This window comes from Garra rufa, chromosome 1 (assembly GCF_049309525.1).
Source record: "Garra rufa chromosome 1, GarRuf1.0, whole genome shotgun sequence".
NCBI lineage: Eukaryota > Metazoa > Chordata > Actinopteri > Cypriniformes > Cyprinidae > Garra > Garra rufa.
In genome coordinates this window covers 104,758,707-104,775,192 of record NC_133361.1, presented here as the reverse complement: position 1 = coordinate 104,775,192, position 16,486 = coordinate 104,758,707, and the positions used below count along the sequence as shown (strand labels likewise).

The window sequence follows — 16,486 nt, the reverse complement described above, 5'->3', positions numbered from 1 at the left end:
ATATAATATTCTTGATAATTTTTAGAAGTTAAAAGTTAAGAAAAAAGGAATTAGCTTGTAGTCTATATATATTTATGGCTATAGGCTAATCTTTTTCTTAACTTTTATTACACTGTAGATCGAAATAAAATAATCCTTGATCATATTTAACATCGGAGAATCACTGACATAATTTAGAGTACTTCGAAAACGAAACTATTTAAGACAAAGTTTATATATATAGACAAAATAAATCACAACACGAACAATCTGTATTTTTCTTGTAATCAAGAACATTTCTTTTGACAAAATTGGCTAATTAATGCCGAAGCAACCACCAAGCATTTGTGCTTAGGGCACCCAAATGGCTAGCGCCGGCCCTGCCTAGGAGACATTAAAAAAATGGTACACCATAGTTGAGATCAAATAAACTGTATAGCAGCTAGCTTAAACTCCATAGATCACCAGACCATGATCAGGTTTGGACACCATGATATGAGATCTAGCATACATGCATTACAAATCTACATGATTGGTGTTACCTGCTTTGTGTCATTAAACTGGGGTAAACTTTTATATCTTTGTTTTCCCACCTTAGGTCCAACAGCACTGAAAGAGGAGAGGGGAGAACTGAATGAAACTGAAGAGAAAGTTCAGTTTGAGATTCTTAATGTTTTCATAACTGGAAAAAAATCATTTTGTTCCTTACAGTCAGAAAATACATTTACCCAAAAAAGAGCTCAAAAGGCAAGAACTAGGAGTTTTTTCACTTGCTTTCAGCGTGGAAAGAGTTTCAATGAACAAGGAGAATTTAAAGTCCACATGAAAATTCACACTGGAGAGAGGCGTTTCATCTGCCAACAGTGTGGAAAGAGTTTCACTCGAAAAGGACACCTTAAAGACCACATGAAAATTCACACTGGAGAGAAGCCTTTCATCTGCCAACAGTGTGGAAAGAGTTTCAGTCAAAATACAAACCTTAAAGTCCATATGAAAATTCACACAGGAGAAAAGTCTTTCATCTGCCAACAGTGTGGAAAGAGTTTCATTCAAAAAGCATCCCTTAAAGTCCACATGGAAATTCACACAGGAGAGAGGCGTTTCATCTGCCAACAGTGTGGAAAGAGTTTCTCTTGTAAAGGATACCTTAATATTCACATGAGAATTCACACTGGAGAGAAGCCTTACACATGCAAACAGTGTGGAAAGAGTTTCAGTCAACAAGGACACCTTTACAACCACATGAAGATCCACAATAGAGAGAAGGCTGACAGATCCCCTAAGTGTGGAAAGAGTTTCAACCAAAATGTATAAAAATTCTGATTGGTTGAGCTACATCTGAAGCTGTTGTAAATTACTCTACAAACTGTCATTATATGTTGCCTATGTGTTGCTCGGAAGAAAAAAAAACAATGTAGGGTCAGGACCAATCAGACACACACTGCCAGACCAGATAATCTTTACAACTCAAAAGTATGTAGAGAGAATTTAAATAATTCCAACTAATACTCAAAAAAAAAGAAAAAAAAAAGGGACACATACTGCCATAGGAACTGACTTCTATTAATTCTTTGAAAAAAAACTTTCTGTAAATGAACACGCATATCCTTAGATCATTGTGTATGTTATTACTGTTTCTTTAGTATTGTGTAATGTTTTTATTAATGTGTTATGATAAATCCATGCATAGTATAACTACACATATAACACATTTGGTCTCCTTGAATTTGTATTTTGATGATCTAAAACATAGTTTGTTATCTTTTGATACCTATGCAACATATTAGTGTTTTAAGAAACCTTAGTAGTTTTTGCATTAACAACCAATCCCAATACCATTCTCACAAAGAGTTGTAAACTTTCCCTCCAAGAAGATAAAGGCTTCACACAGTGACTTGCCTCAGTTCTCCAGGCTTTTCTCGGTTCTTTTAGTTCCATGTCTCATCACCTTTCCATCTTCTGGTTGATAAGTCCCAGAGCCGATGCTTCTGCGCCTGGCAGGCCTTGAACTCCTAGGAAGATGAGATAGAACTCTCCAGAACCCTAAGCCTGTGCCAGGCCCTGCAGCCTTGTCTTTTCATTCCCCAAAGATCACAGGATTTCAGCTGGGTCTCACTCTCTCTCTCAGCTCATCATTCTTCTTCACTTTTCACGTTGGAAGAAACTCCCAATCACCTCAGAGTCAGGTCAACTTTGGAATTCATCGCTCTTCAAACATGGAAAAACGTGATCCCAAGTCCAAAACCTTGAAACCATTAAGACTTTCATCCGAGACTGCATCAAAACGCTCGTCAACGACCAAGGAAATACAAGTATCATACATTTAACTAGAGGTTTAGTTAAATTTGTAAACCCCGTTGTAAAATGACACTGATGGTTTCATTTAGTTGGGTAACTGACTCTTTTCATAGTCATTTTTCTTGTTTCTCTAATGTCTCAATTTATCCAATCTGACTTGCCCTTCCTCTATGTATGAGTGATTGTATGTTTGTTTGTTTGTTTAGATTAGTCATGGGTTAGTCCTTAATTAATAAAACTCTTGTGCACAAATTACATGAGTCTCTGATTCTGCCTTGTATGCATAGGAACCTGAATGACTCCACTGTGTTGACAGTGCTGTTCATGATGGTGAGTAGGGGAGAGCAGGGGGGTTTCTCATGAAGTCAACTATCATCTCCACAGTCTTGAGCGTGTTGAGCTCCAGGTTGTTATGACTGCACCAGACAGCCAGCTCTTTAAAGCTGTCCAGCGCCCAGTCAGCCAACCCCTGGCCTCTTCTCTGGAAGCCTGGATCGTCTGAGTCGCCTTCCTGTAGGGCGAACGTGCTACCAGGCTAGTCTAGTAAACAGGAGATCCTGCGTTTCGAATCCCAGCGATGCCTTTGGTTGCGCACCACAATACAGCCGAGCTCGTGCTTTACCAAAAAACGGACGGCGAATGGCTACACAGAGGAGCTTGTGGACCGCGGGCGGTTTCTCTTGCAACACTACCCTCTCACCTGCTTTTGGAGGATAGCATCCCAGGCTAACGGGTCCCACCAAGGAGGTGCCGTGGCTTAGCTGGTCAATGCGCCTGTCTTGTAAACAGGAGATCCTGGGTTCGAATCCCAGCGGTGTCTTTCCACCGGTGGCTGTCTCTGGTCTCGCTGTTGGATGGGGACCCCGACGACGCTCTGTTTTTGAACCATGCAAAGACCCGAGGACCTGTCTTTCTGCCCACACAGCATGTCACTCGGCTGAGCTGGACGGGCACAAATCTTTAAGCAGGCTCTGTGCAATTTGCTGTGGACTTACTGTTTTGAAACTTATATGGTAGTTACATAGCCCCTAGACCTCAGTTATCATGAAAATAGCCAGGACATTTTTATTTTGACAATATGGGACCTTTAAATGTAAAAAAAAAAAATGTCTTCTACATTTCCACTACCTACTTCCTCCAGTGTTCTTTCTGGTTGGAGAGTGAGAGATGATGGAAATATAGCAGTAGAAAGGATGCTTACATAACTATATGTTCCCACAACATTCCTTTCTATCATGCACCATGCCAGCAGTCACAATTATTGAATCAATTTCTGTTTATTTCTGTCTCTTGAATTAGATCACAGTTGTGATACTGATCCACAGTTCGAAGAAGATAACCTTGGAAATCATCAGCCTCCGAACGCTAATGAAGGTTAGTTCTTTTTTGTTCTTACATGTAAACTACTTGTCACTAGGGTAAGGGGGGGTACTCTCTGCTGTCCTGTTCAAGGGAGTTAGGGAATGTCGAAAAACTCCCAACTCATGTTCTTCTCCAAATTCAAAATCATGCTACATTGCTGTATTACAGTAGATGAAGATGAACCTAAGACAAACACAAACAACTGGCTAATAATGTGCCATGTATAATTAATTATTTCTAACTCTTGTATCCACAGGTTGATGACAAATGAGGTCATGGCACGTTTCAATATGAAGGGGGGGGGGGGGCAAGCTTGCCTTCATCAAGCTCAATCTGTACACTGTTGTCACAGGTAAAGAAAACAAACTAACTAAATAATAAAAAATTTAGTGTTGTATGACTGTGACAGATTTGTTTAGCTTCCTTTTTGATTGTTAAATGAAAACCACATATTGTAGTCAGCAGGTTGGTCAGCTGAGTAGATCAATTTAAGTGATACCCACAAAAACTTCACTGCACTTTTTTTTATTGTTTTCTTTATTGATTTCAGGTGAAACTGTTTTAACAGTTTGGGCCTGTCAAAACTATTTTTCAGAGTTATCTGTCACACAGAAATAACACAAATGTTAAAATATACACTGATTTCTTGATTGGCAGGTCATTCCTGTTACTAGACTACCTTTCTGTTTGAGATATTTATTGTTAGTCAGAACTTGAACATTTATTTTTGCATTCATACTGATGTCTTTCATCTATTGTGAATTTACCTTAAAATACTAAATAATTTATTTAATTAATAAAATAGTGCATCAAATCCTATATTCCTCATACATTTTTATTTTTAAATATTTCTTACAGAGGGTGTCCAGGAAACATCAAAAGAGACAGAGGCGAATATTGGGGCAGTCATGGAATTCTGTTAAATATATGCCCCAGAGTAGGTGGAGGTGGCAGAAGAAAAAGCTGTGAAAAACATTGATGTTAATATGTTTTGAAATATTGGAATTACAAGTGGATCTTGACCTCTATCCAATCTTACTCTCTCTCTCTCTCTCTCTCTCTCTCTCTCTCTCTCTCTCTCTCTCTCTCTCTCTCTCTCTCTCTCTCTCTCTCTCTCTCTCTCTCTCTCTCTCTCTCTCTCTCTCTCTCTCTCTATGTTTGTGTGTGTGTGTGTGTGTGTGTGTGTGTGTGTGTGTGTGTGTGTGTGTACCTGGTAAATGTCCCCACAGGGATAGGAATACCAGTAGATTTTGACCTTGTGGGGACATTTCTCAGGTCCCCATGAGGAAACAAGCTTATAAATCATGCACAATGAGTTTTTTTGAGGAAGTAAAAGTTTGCACAATCTCCTGTGAGGGCTAGGTTTAGGTGTAGGGTAGGGTTAGGGCGATAGAAAATACGGTTTGTACAGTATAAAAACCATTACGCCTATGGAATGTCCCCATAAAACATGTAAACCAGTGTGTGTGTGTGTGTGTGTGTGTGTGTGTGTGTATATATATATATATATATACATACAGATTCCAATTTGTTGATTTAATATTTAGATTTTTTTTTTAAGGTTTGATCTCATGCCAACAAAATCCAGATTAAAGGGATAGTTCACCCAAAAATGAAAATTGGATGTTTATCTGCTTACCTCCAGGATGTAGGTGACTTTGTTTCTTCAGCAGAACACAAACGTAGATTTTCATTTTTGGGTGAACTATCCCTTTAACCACATCTTTCTTTAAAGTTGGAATTTGACAGCTTAACTTTAATGTTTTGAAAAATGTTGGAAATGTTAATTTGAAAATGTTCAATTTCAATAATGCTAATATAATAAAACAAATATTTTAATATATAATCCAGTCATCTCTTTTGTCATTTTTCTGATATAACCAACCCACATTTGTGGATTCCACTTTCAGATTAAGTGAAATTCTTTTTACTAATGTCTTAAAATTATTAATTTGGTGTTGTCCCACATTGGATCTTGACCTCTGTCCAATCTTGTTACACTTTCTCTGTATGTTTTGTTTTTCTGTCTGTATGCTGATTTTTGCATCAAAAGTCCTGGCTCTGTTAAAGGATTGATGTCATGCTGACAAAATCCATTTGAACCATCTTTCTTTAAAGTTGGAATTTGACAGTTGTTAGATTTTGACTCAAACCGATTTCAACCATGACTATGCAAATGATTATCTGTTGGAAATAGGACACTGACGTCATTCTGACGTTGGGTTCTGACGTCAACCCGATTTTCATTTCCAACCAAAATGCAACGTCTGACCAACGTTGGACATTGACGTCTGTCTGACGTTGGGTTCTGACGTCAACCCGATTTTCATTTCCAACCAAAATGCAACGTCTGACCAACGTTGGACACTGACGTCTGTCTGACGTTGGGTTCTGACGTCAACCCGATTTTCATTTCCAACCAAAATGCAACGTCTGACCAACGTTGGACACTGACGTCTGTCTGACGTTGGGTTCTGACGTCAACCCGATTTTCATTTCAAACCAAAATGCAACGTCTGACCAACGTTGGGGTACAACGTCAATCTGACGTCACGTTGACGTCCTGTGCCTGCTGGGAAGCCTTTTACCTGCCAGCAATGTGGAAGAAGTTTCAACCATAAAGGAAACCTTAACGGACATATGCGAGTTCACAATGTAGAGAAGCCTTACACCTGCCAACAGTGTGGAAGAAGTTTTAAACGGAAAGGAAACCTTGACAGTCACATGAGATTTCACACTGGAGAGAGCCTTTTCACCTGCCAACAGTGTGGAGTAAGTTTCACTCAAAAAGAAAGCTTTATCAGACACATGAGAATTCACAATGGAGATCAGCCTTACACATGTGATCAGTGTGGAATGAGTTTTGATCAATGTGAAAACCTTGAAGTCCATATGAGAACTCATAGAGAGAAACCCTACACATGCTCTGAGTGTGGAAAGAGTTTTTGTCAAAAACAATTTAAAGTCCACATGAGAATTCACTCTGGAAAACAACCCTACACATGCCCTCAGTGCGGAAAGAGGTTTAATCATAAACAAACCCGTGAAAACCACATAAGAATTCACACAGGAGAGAAGCCTTTCACCTGTCAGCAATGTGGAAGAAGTTTCAGGCAAAAAGGACACCTTGACCAGCACATGGGAGTTCACTCTGTAGAGAAGTCATTTATATGTGGTCACTGCGGAAAGAGTCTCAGGAATAAAGCAACACTTAAATACCACATGAGGTATCACAAATGATAGATCTGTAGTTTTAGGTTATCAATGTGACAGTCATGTAATAACACCAGAGAGAAGTCTTTGCTGTGCCATCACTCAAACAAGACAATCTTGAGGATCACAGAAGCACCTCTGATAAGTTTCAAAATATCTGAGCAGTGAATTTGGGCTTTGTTTACACCTGGGTTTAAATGTGTTTTGGTTGATTGGATCACAAGTAGACTGTCTCTGTATCACAGTTTCTTTTGACCACTTCTCTCCTATTTAGTCAAGGGGAGGTTAAATGCATGGGATCTTTCAGATCTTCAGATCAAATAATATATAAAAAAAGAGTAAGTCTAGAGAAAACGACCAAAGAGGGAAAATAAATAATGAAGAAGACTTAGTAAGTAGTGCTGGTGATAGTGAAAGGGAATCAATAAATTGAGGATGGGAGGAATTAAAAATTGTAGTGCAATTTACAGAGGGGTAATTGCATTAATAAATGAGTTGAAACAAACAGATGAGATCAAGTGTAAAAAAGTTCTTGAGGATGGAGGATTGATGGTAATATGTAATAGTAAAGAGCAGAGGAATAGTGATAAAATTTAAATGGTATATGAGCAATGATTCAAATTTGCAATCAAATAGGAAATAAAATATAGAGGTGTGGAGTAATAACTGGGGTCCCATTAAGTGTGAACATGGGAAATGTAGAAGAAAATGTAATAGAAGCCGAATACTTACAGATGACTAGAGTGTTTTGTTTTCTCACCTGAGTCATGTTTGTCTTAAGCCCAAGTCATGCTATCTCTGTTGTTGTAGGTACATTTGATTTCATAATGGACTCTTCAGTGGTATGCAGCATGAGTAATTTTTCATCAATACGGTTCAGGAAAATTTCACCACACCAGAGCAACTCATTCTCAGTGTCGGGAGCATTGTGATCCTGCACCAGATCTACGTGACTGAAGGACTGAATTACCTCTGCTCCTGTAATTTATATCAGGACTGCCATGATGCATTCATATTTCAAGAACTTTTGTAGCAATACAAAGAGAATAAACTGGTTTTATAAGGGAAACTGGTAATGCTGTTTTTGAATTTGTTTATTCATTATCTGCTGATATCTGGATAGATTTAATAGTCTTATATTTGCAGTTGATTTCAGTGTTACTCAACTCTAAGTAGGGACAATTATAATAACAGTAACGTTCACTTTATCAAGCCATTCAAATGGCAGACTGCTGCTTGGTTTCAACCAGACCCCGAGACAATGAAGGCACAGTTTTATCATTTCTTAGATAAACTGAGCAGCACGTCAAAACACACCACAAGCACTCATGGTCGTTAATTGTTATAATCTATCGGCGTTACATCCTCTATTATTTTTATCTACAGCCAAATGCGCTTCATGGCCCCTTTCCATTTGTGTTACTTCTCTATAAAGACACTAAGCACCATTAAAAGCAGAATACATTGATACTTTGCAAAACCAATGCACAAAAAACAACACTGCAAATATCCCTGATTGTTCAAACCAAGTTTGTGACCAAACTTAATACTTTGTGAACACAGTACCAATCTGGGAACATTACTATTTTTTTTACATTTTTAAATAAGTCTCTTGTGCTAAATGCATGCCTGCATTTGTTTGATCAAAAATAAAAAGGTAATATTGAGGAATATATCACATATTTAAAATAATGCTTTTCTATTTTAATATACATAAAAATATAATATTAATACAGAAATACATTTATGTAATCAAAGCTGAATATTCATCAGCCATTACTTAAAGTCTTAAGTATCATGTCATGCTTCAGAATCATTTAAATATGATTCAAATGATCAATAGTAGAAACAGTTTGTCAGGAACACAGACTCAAGATAATGTTAAGTGAAGTGGATGATACAGTTTGTAACACTCTCCTTATCAGCCGAGTTACAAGACTTAAATGGGGTCGGATTTAAATGAGAGAGATGACTGGTGGTTACAAGAATGAGACATAAAAGAAGATTGGTTTAAATAGATTTGGTGTATGTACAAGGTTCACATAAACGACTTTAAAACAACACGATAAAACCAGGTAAACTCATTCTGTTAAAAGAATACAGTTTGTTTGTCCATACCCTAAAACAGTCCAAGAATAGACCTTTCTCACTAAAACCGGAAATACGCAATCACAGTGTCATGTATCTGGTCTGTCTTCTCATCATGAACTCTTGCACACACATTCTGGACTGCAATCCCCATAAGCCACTGCACCAATCACTGCACACAGCTGCTCCTTGTTTCCCACTGAACTGATTGCTGCACACACCTGTTTCACATTTACCCACATGCATTTAAGCCACAGACACACACACTTCCTTGTGAAGTCTTATTGTTCCTATGGTCGTAATTCTAAGTGTTTCTTTCTGTGTTGGATTTCCCGTGTATGACTCTGGACTGTGTACCCCGTTATTGATTCCTGCTGCCTGCCATTGCGACCATTGCTTGAGTATTGAACTGTTTCCCGGATTACCTACGTTGTTCCTGTTTTCTGGTGTTTAATCTTGCCTGTTGACACATCTCAATAAATGCTGCAAATGGATCCGCACGTCTCAGTCTGACCCTCCTTGTGACACACAGGGTATGCAGACTTCCTGTGTAATGTCAACACAGCAGAAAGCCAGGTAATTTAAAATTAAAATGGAGAGAGTCTACACAACTTCCCTCACTGGTTTGCCAAAGATAACTTTTGCCGAAGTGATAAGAGTCGTGGAGGAAAACTCCGTCACAAAGAGGAACAAATAGGATAAAGGATATACATTTTTCCACAAAGAGTTTATCCATAACTTTCAAGGTAAGTAACGTAGCTAACGTTAGAGAGCAATCAGGCTAACAAATTACTAGTGTGTCCACTTAGACCTAGGACTAGGGTTATAAGGTTATGTATGGATAGTATAGAGGACATGTACAACTTTATTAAATCAATATAACAGTCGTGGTCGTGATGTTACAAACAATATGACATTCACTGTCTGCCTTTGGTCTAAGTGAACGTCTTGTGTGTAGCAGCTATCGACGATAGCCTAATATTAACATTAGCAGAATGCTGTCATCATCAGTTAACATTTTATTTTCTCTGGCAATGTCTGTGTTTATGTTCATGTGTTTGCTTGTCATAGTATCAAATGTAGTAGACGGGCAGGTTTTTTGTGAGGGCTAGATGCTACCCGTCTCAGAGGAAAAACAAGGAGCCTCACAAACTAGAGGTTTGACCACTGAGTGCACAAGTTCTCTGTGCGTCTTACTGCCGTTGCAGTACTGTTCACTTGCTGCTGTTGCAGCTCTTTCTGCTTAGTTTCTGCACAGCTAGCTACAAAATGGATGTAAGTATAGAAACGTTATCATTTTATTTCCAATGTAAGTCTGAAAATCTACCTTAATTATTATATGGAGGAACTCTTTGTCCACCATCTCATTTCATAAGTTATACATCTCTATCGCTATTTCAACTCTTTCCTTAGACCAGTGGTTCCCAACCTGTGGGCCACGGCCCACCAGGGGGCCTCAGTGATCCTCCAGGGGGCCGCGAGATATCTTAAAATGAATTTAAATATTATCCTATAATTGTTTAATTTCATTATATTATAGCTAAATAAATAAATAATCAAAGCACGGCCTCTCTCGTGTTCTGTGATTGATTGCTTCGGACTCTACGCACTGTTAAATACAGACTGAATGTCAGCTCAAAACTTCCAACCGCTGCACATATAACAGTGTTTCCCCTACCATTACAACGGCAAACCAACCCCCCCCCCCCCCCCCGTACGTCAAGTTAATTTTATTTTCGATATAGCGCTAGATCACAATAGAAGTCATTTAAGGTTATCTTTCGTATAGAACATGTCTATACCTTGTTCTTTTATTAAACAAACTTAATAGCCTTATGTTATTTACGGTACCGCCGTTCCCTATACGCAGAGTACACAGTCTGCGTAGGGCACCAACTCACAGGGGGGCACCATCCCAGCTGCTCAAAAAAAAACTTTTTTATATATTATTATAATAATAAATTAATATTAATAATATACATATACAAATAAACAAAAAATATAAACGTATATATTGCATTTTACGGTGAACGTAGTGTAGGGGTGTACGTAAAGCACACGTGATGACGCGCAGCATCTGCGTCGCGACGCGCCCTCACCTCTGTTTACGGCTGCCTATTTGGCCAAAAATTATGATAAAATATGACCCAAATGGGTCGCTTTAATTTTTATTTTAAATGTTACAAAATGTGTGTAGTTCATTATAAGAGTGCAATTTATTTAAAATATCACCCAAATGTGTGGCTTTTATTTATTTTATGCAAGAATTCTATTGTGTATTGGCAGCTTTTCAAAATAAAGATTTTGTAAGTTCTTATTTTTTTGTACCGAAAATGAACCGAACCGAGCTCTCCAAGACACTGTACCGAACCGAATACGATTTTAGCGTACCGTTACACCCCTAATATATATATATATATATATATATATACACACCCACTTTTTTTTTTAACATAAATGGTTAAAAATTGTGTTAAATTATTACATTTCCATGTTCCACGTACCAACAACATAATCATCAAAAGCTCTTTTAGCTCTTTTCCTCTTGCCCCTAACCACTACCTCCTCCTCCTCTTCCTCCTCCTCCTCCTCAGCATGGCTAGTCAGGTTGTAAGTTTCACAGTCACGAATATTTTCTAGAAGTTATACACAATTATATAGTGTAATAAACATTGTAATAACTGTAATAAATATATTAATAATGTAATAAATAAATATATTTCTTTCATCAAAACTTACCTGAAGTCATTTTTCTTTTGCTTAATGGGAACATCAGCCAGTCATCTTGGGGGTCCTTTTGCCTCTTGAATGATTCTTTTATTTTAGTATTTGGCCATCTAACTGTTTTTTTTATTTATGTCAATCCAATTATCGGGAACTGTACCCTCCATTTCCCTTCCATTTTCCACCCAAACAGCCCTGGAATACATGGCCTGAAAAAGACAGCATATGCTTGTTACTTTAAGATGTATATTACATTTTCATTTAGCGTAAGTCCATATCCATATCAACTTGTATATGTGGTCCATAAGAATCAACCCCATGATAAGTAGCATTGCTAGCACCCTATTCTGCTAATTATACAACAGTAACATCTGACATTATTATAATCGTTAATGGTGTACTCTTCTACAGTTAATTAAAATGAAGATAAGACTAAATTTAACCTTTAAGATTTGTGCTCTATGCCATGGCGTAGGGGCATGAGGTCTGCATTTTTTTCTCGAATGAAAGCATATCTGTCATCTTTCAGGAGAAAGCAACAGTCTTTTTTTTTCACAGAAACAAACACAGGCTTTTTGTCAGGCTGTGTTTCGCTGTTGTTTACTCCTGCGTGACCTGTTCCAGGGGACTTTTACCACTTCTCACACATTTCTTAATTTTTTGCAGGTGGTTGTCAAAAGGAAAACAACTGATTTCATTCAGTGACTGATTGAAGTGCCTCACATCTTCGTGAAGGTGCACTAGTCCGTGTTCACTGTACACCGGAAAACAACTGGATGTAACGAAGTGCTTCATGAGTTCTTGAGCGAACTGCAGGTAGGCATTACGAGTTCTGTCATCAGACTCCAGCATTATGGACAACGCCACTGTCAGTGACAAGAAATGTTTGTACCTCTCAGGAGATAACACATTTTTTTAGCACCACAGGTCCTGTGTATTACAGAAACTGACGTAGCTCAGTAGCCTTCCACCGGTCCAGCTCATTCAAACCCCGGGGTTGCCGTGTAAACTCACTTGGCATTTTTCCTCTTAGCTCACGTAGTTTATGGGATATTTCATCCCTTTGCCTCAATGACAAACGGCAGTGTTTTGGGCCACGAGTGAGGAATGTCAAGAGGCGTCTGACTACTCCTGAAATGACCATGTGCATGTAATCCAACACAACTGCACTTACACACGGTATCCCTGCAGCAGTTAAGGGGCTGACACTGGTTTGGTGGGTTCTGTATTCAGCTCTACTGAAAGCTTCATCTGTTCTTGCAGGGCATTCTTGTTCATCGAACACAATTCTTCCTTCGACATATTTGCCTCTGATAATACACCTTTCACAGCTATCATATGCATTGTGATTCTTAATGCATTTTAGGTATGCTCTTGCTGGTGCATCACAGATCAGAGATTCAATGTGGATGGTGTAAGTCTGGCCTTTATAACTGATTCCGTTGTCTTTGAGAAGCTTGTAATCATTCAAGAAGTCAGAAAGAAACTCCTCAATAGGACTAGGTTTCTTTTGTCCACAAAATATAGCGACAATGAATGGATCAAAATGGCTAAACTTTGCCAGTATTGGCCAAAATTGGATGCCGCTGCTTTTGAAAAGCGGTATACCATCAATGTTTATACTGAGGTGTACTGCATTCACACTCCAAGTCTGGCTTAAAAATTGGCAGATCCCTTTTTCTAGGCCAAAGTATTTGTACTGCCAACCACATTTAACCACATATTTTTTTATCCTGTGGCGTAGAAAGAAGTGTTCTGGCATCCATAGGCAATAGGTGTCCTTGCTTTCTTAAAATAGACAATAACTGATTCACAGATCTCTGAGTCTCTCTTTTGTTGTTGTTGTTCTCTCAACTTTTTAAGTTATCTTTTTATTTTGACTCAGTTAAGTTGTATGTACAGTACTTACAACAAGCATTTTAAGCTTGACAAATTTTAGTTATTTAAATTGAATTTTGATTGTTGATGTGTGTGTGTGTGTGTGTGTGTGTGTGTGTGTGTGTGTGTGTGTGTGTGTGTGTGTGTGTGTGTGTGTGTGTGTAGCCCTCTTACATTTTATGTAGGCACTTTTGTCCTGGGGAGTGACTGGCTCTGATGAATACCCTGCAGGAATTCCCTCAGCCACTGGCCTTCCAGTGTTCAGACTCAGGGCCATCTCCTCAGCATTTGTGAGTGGTGGTGGTGCAGGGCCTCCCCCTGTCTTGCGAGCCTCTGCCTTCTTTCTGTTGGCTGAAGAGACGTCAAATGAAAAAGAGCACTGTATGAAAACAGCATTAGACATGTATTGCCATTTACATAATAAATGTCATTTGTAAAAAAAAAAAAAAAAACTACATCCATGACATGCTCAAACCTTACCTGATCGAATTATGTTTTTATATTTCATTTTCAACTGCTACCATGTTCTTTTAATACCTGCAGTATTGCACCTACGGTATATGAAAATTACAATTAGATTCAATACCATAGTTTTAAGTTTTACCTTTGATATTACTGCAAAAAATAAATAATTAGCTTAAATTCACTGACCTTCAACAGGGACATGTACTGTAACTAGATTGATGGGATTATTACTTGTTCTAAAAACTGTTTTTTAGTAGTGCTTACATTCTAAATGTCATATCAACCTCTACCACTTGATCAATAAAAAAGGCAGACACACAAGTGCACTTTTAAGTGATGTTTCATTAACAAATTTCAGGAGGAGCTCGCGCAGATAATTAACACGGCCAATTCATCATCAGCAATCACTACCTAACCAGCCACTCTCCCTATCCAATTACTACAGTTCCTTTAAATAGCCAAGCAGTCCTACCTTCAGCTATCTCTGATTCCAGCATTGCTGCATAATGTCCGAGACCCAAACGCCTCCCGAGGACTACTCCACGGACTCCGAGAGTCCTGCCGTCGAGCCCACCAGCGCTCCGCAGGACCCCACAAACGCTCCGCAGGATCCCACAAACGAGCCCGCCGCTGCTCGCTCTCCTAGACGCCAGAGCACGCCTTCTCCAACACCTTCCAGGCGTCAGGTGTCTTCGCCAGCGTCATCCTACGCTTCGGCCATCTCCTCCGCCCCAGCAAAGGGGAAATGGAACGTGGCGGGGCTCCGCAAGGCGCTCACCAGCACCGGCGTCGTCGCTCCCCGCCGCGCCTCGAAAGCTGAGCTTCTCGGCCTCTACGAATCCCTCCAACCGAGGGAGAAACCGAAAGCCACGCCTCCCTCCAAGGCCGCTCGCAGAGCGCGCGCGGACCGCGGCGCTCCATACTCCACGCCGAGGCGCAGCAAAAGGCCATCGCCCGGCTCGGGCCACGCCGCAGCTACCAGCTCCGGCCTTCCTCCTCGATCTCCCAGGCGGGAGATCGCTTCACACGCCAGCGAAGAGCCAGCCTCTGCCTCTTCAAGCCGCCGCCGCCGTCGCGGCAGGGACCCGCCCCCACCAGCCGCTGATTTTCGCCAGCAGCTCCCGCCCCGCCTTTCCCTTAATCCCCTCCCACCTCCATGGCCCGCAGCTCCGCTGTCAGACCACAGCGCGAGTATTCCCCCGCTCATGGCCCAAGCATCAGTGCTTCCCATGCCCTCTCTCTTTCCCCCCCTCTCCTCAGCAGCTTTCCCTAACACGAGCCTGCAGCAAATTTCTCAGGTTCCGGCTCCCGCCATTCCCTCGCTTCCCCCCCCCCATTTTTCGCCTCACGGGACGGCCTCAACACAGGCTATCCCCCGCTATCTGTCCCAGCAGCCACCTTTCCTCTGCCTCATACCCGTTCAGCTTTCTCGCTGACCTCAGCCACGCCCCTTCCGCCCCCTCCAAACGCTCTGGTCCACGAACCACCCCCCGTACATAACTCCATCAGATCACAGATCCTAGCAGGCGCGGACGTGGACCTTTTTTCCCTCCTCTCTCCCATTCTCCCTTCACCTGCCGATCGCCAAATCAATTGCGGCGATTTTTCCGTCACCCTCAAAAGCTCTGCCCCCGCCCAGTCACGTATCCTTTCCTTTGCAGAATTCACCATAGCGTTTACCCGGTACGCGGAAGTCATCTGCGCCGCCTTCCCCCATAGGAGGCGCGAGCTTAGCGATTACCTCACTATAGTTGCTGAGCTCGCGCTGTCCTATGGCGGCACCCATTTCTACACTTACCACAAGCTGTTTTCAGCCAAATGCGCCATCCGGGTAGCTCAATGGAACCAGTGTCCCTATTGGGGAGCTCTCGACTCCGAGCTCCACAATAGGGTGTTCCTGGGCTGCCGTAACATCTCGTGCGCAGTCTGCCGCTCCTTTTCTCACCCCACCCTCAGCTGCCCGTTCACCAATCCATCTACCCCCCCCCGCCCCGAACCCTCCCAGCCCAAGTCCACGAGCTACGTCCCACACCTCATGGACACCCCAGCCACCCCCTCCCTTCGCCGCCGCACACCTGCCTCCAACAGCCAGGTCTGCGCTGACTTTAACAGCGGCAGATGCATGAGACAGCACTGTCGCTTTATGCATGTTTGCAATTTTTGTGGCGGCGCTCACGCCCGCCTAGTCTGCCCCGTCCACAAGGCGGCGAATAAAAGTCAGAAGAAATATTTATTGTCTCCCGTGAATGTTTCTCGCTTGTCTGCAGAATTATTACATCACCCTGATTCACATTTTGCTGATTATGTCCTTTCAGGTCTCACGCACGGCTTCCACCCCGGCATCCTAAGTCTCCCCTCCCAAAGCCTCGTCTGCCCAAATCTCAACTCCGCCCTCACCGAACCTGAAGTTGTCGACGACCTGATCAAAAAGGAAATCGAGTCCAACTTCATGATCGGCCCCTTTCCCACCCCCCCCTTC

General features: G+C 41.0%; 1 protein-coding gene and 1 non-coding gene across 2 annotated transcripts in view; both read left to right on the top strand.

Moving 5' to 3' along the window:
* Window positions 1-745: 745 nt before the first annotated feature.
* LOC141323283 (uncharacterized) overlaps window positions 746-16,486 on the top strand; it is a 45,146-nt gene continuing 29,405 nt past the window's right edge. The window contains exon 1 of the mRNA XM_073833469.1: window positions 746-1,245. Coding sequence (XP_073689570.1) covers window positions 802-1,245 — 444 coding nt within the window. The 5' untranslated portion in view covers window positions 746-801. The remainder of the gene's footprint in view (window positions 1,246-16,486) is intronic.
* Window positions 3,024-3,097, top strand: trnat-ugu (transfer RNA threonine (anticodon UGU)). Its single transcript has one exon. It is a non-coding gene; the product is annotated as a tRNA-Thr (tRNA).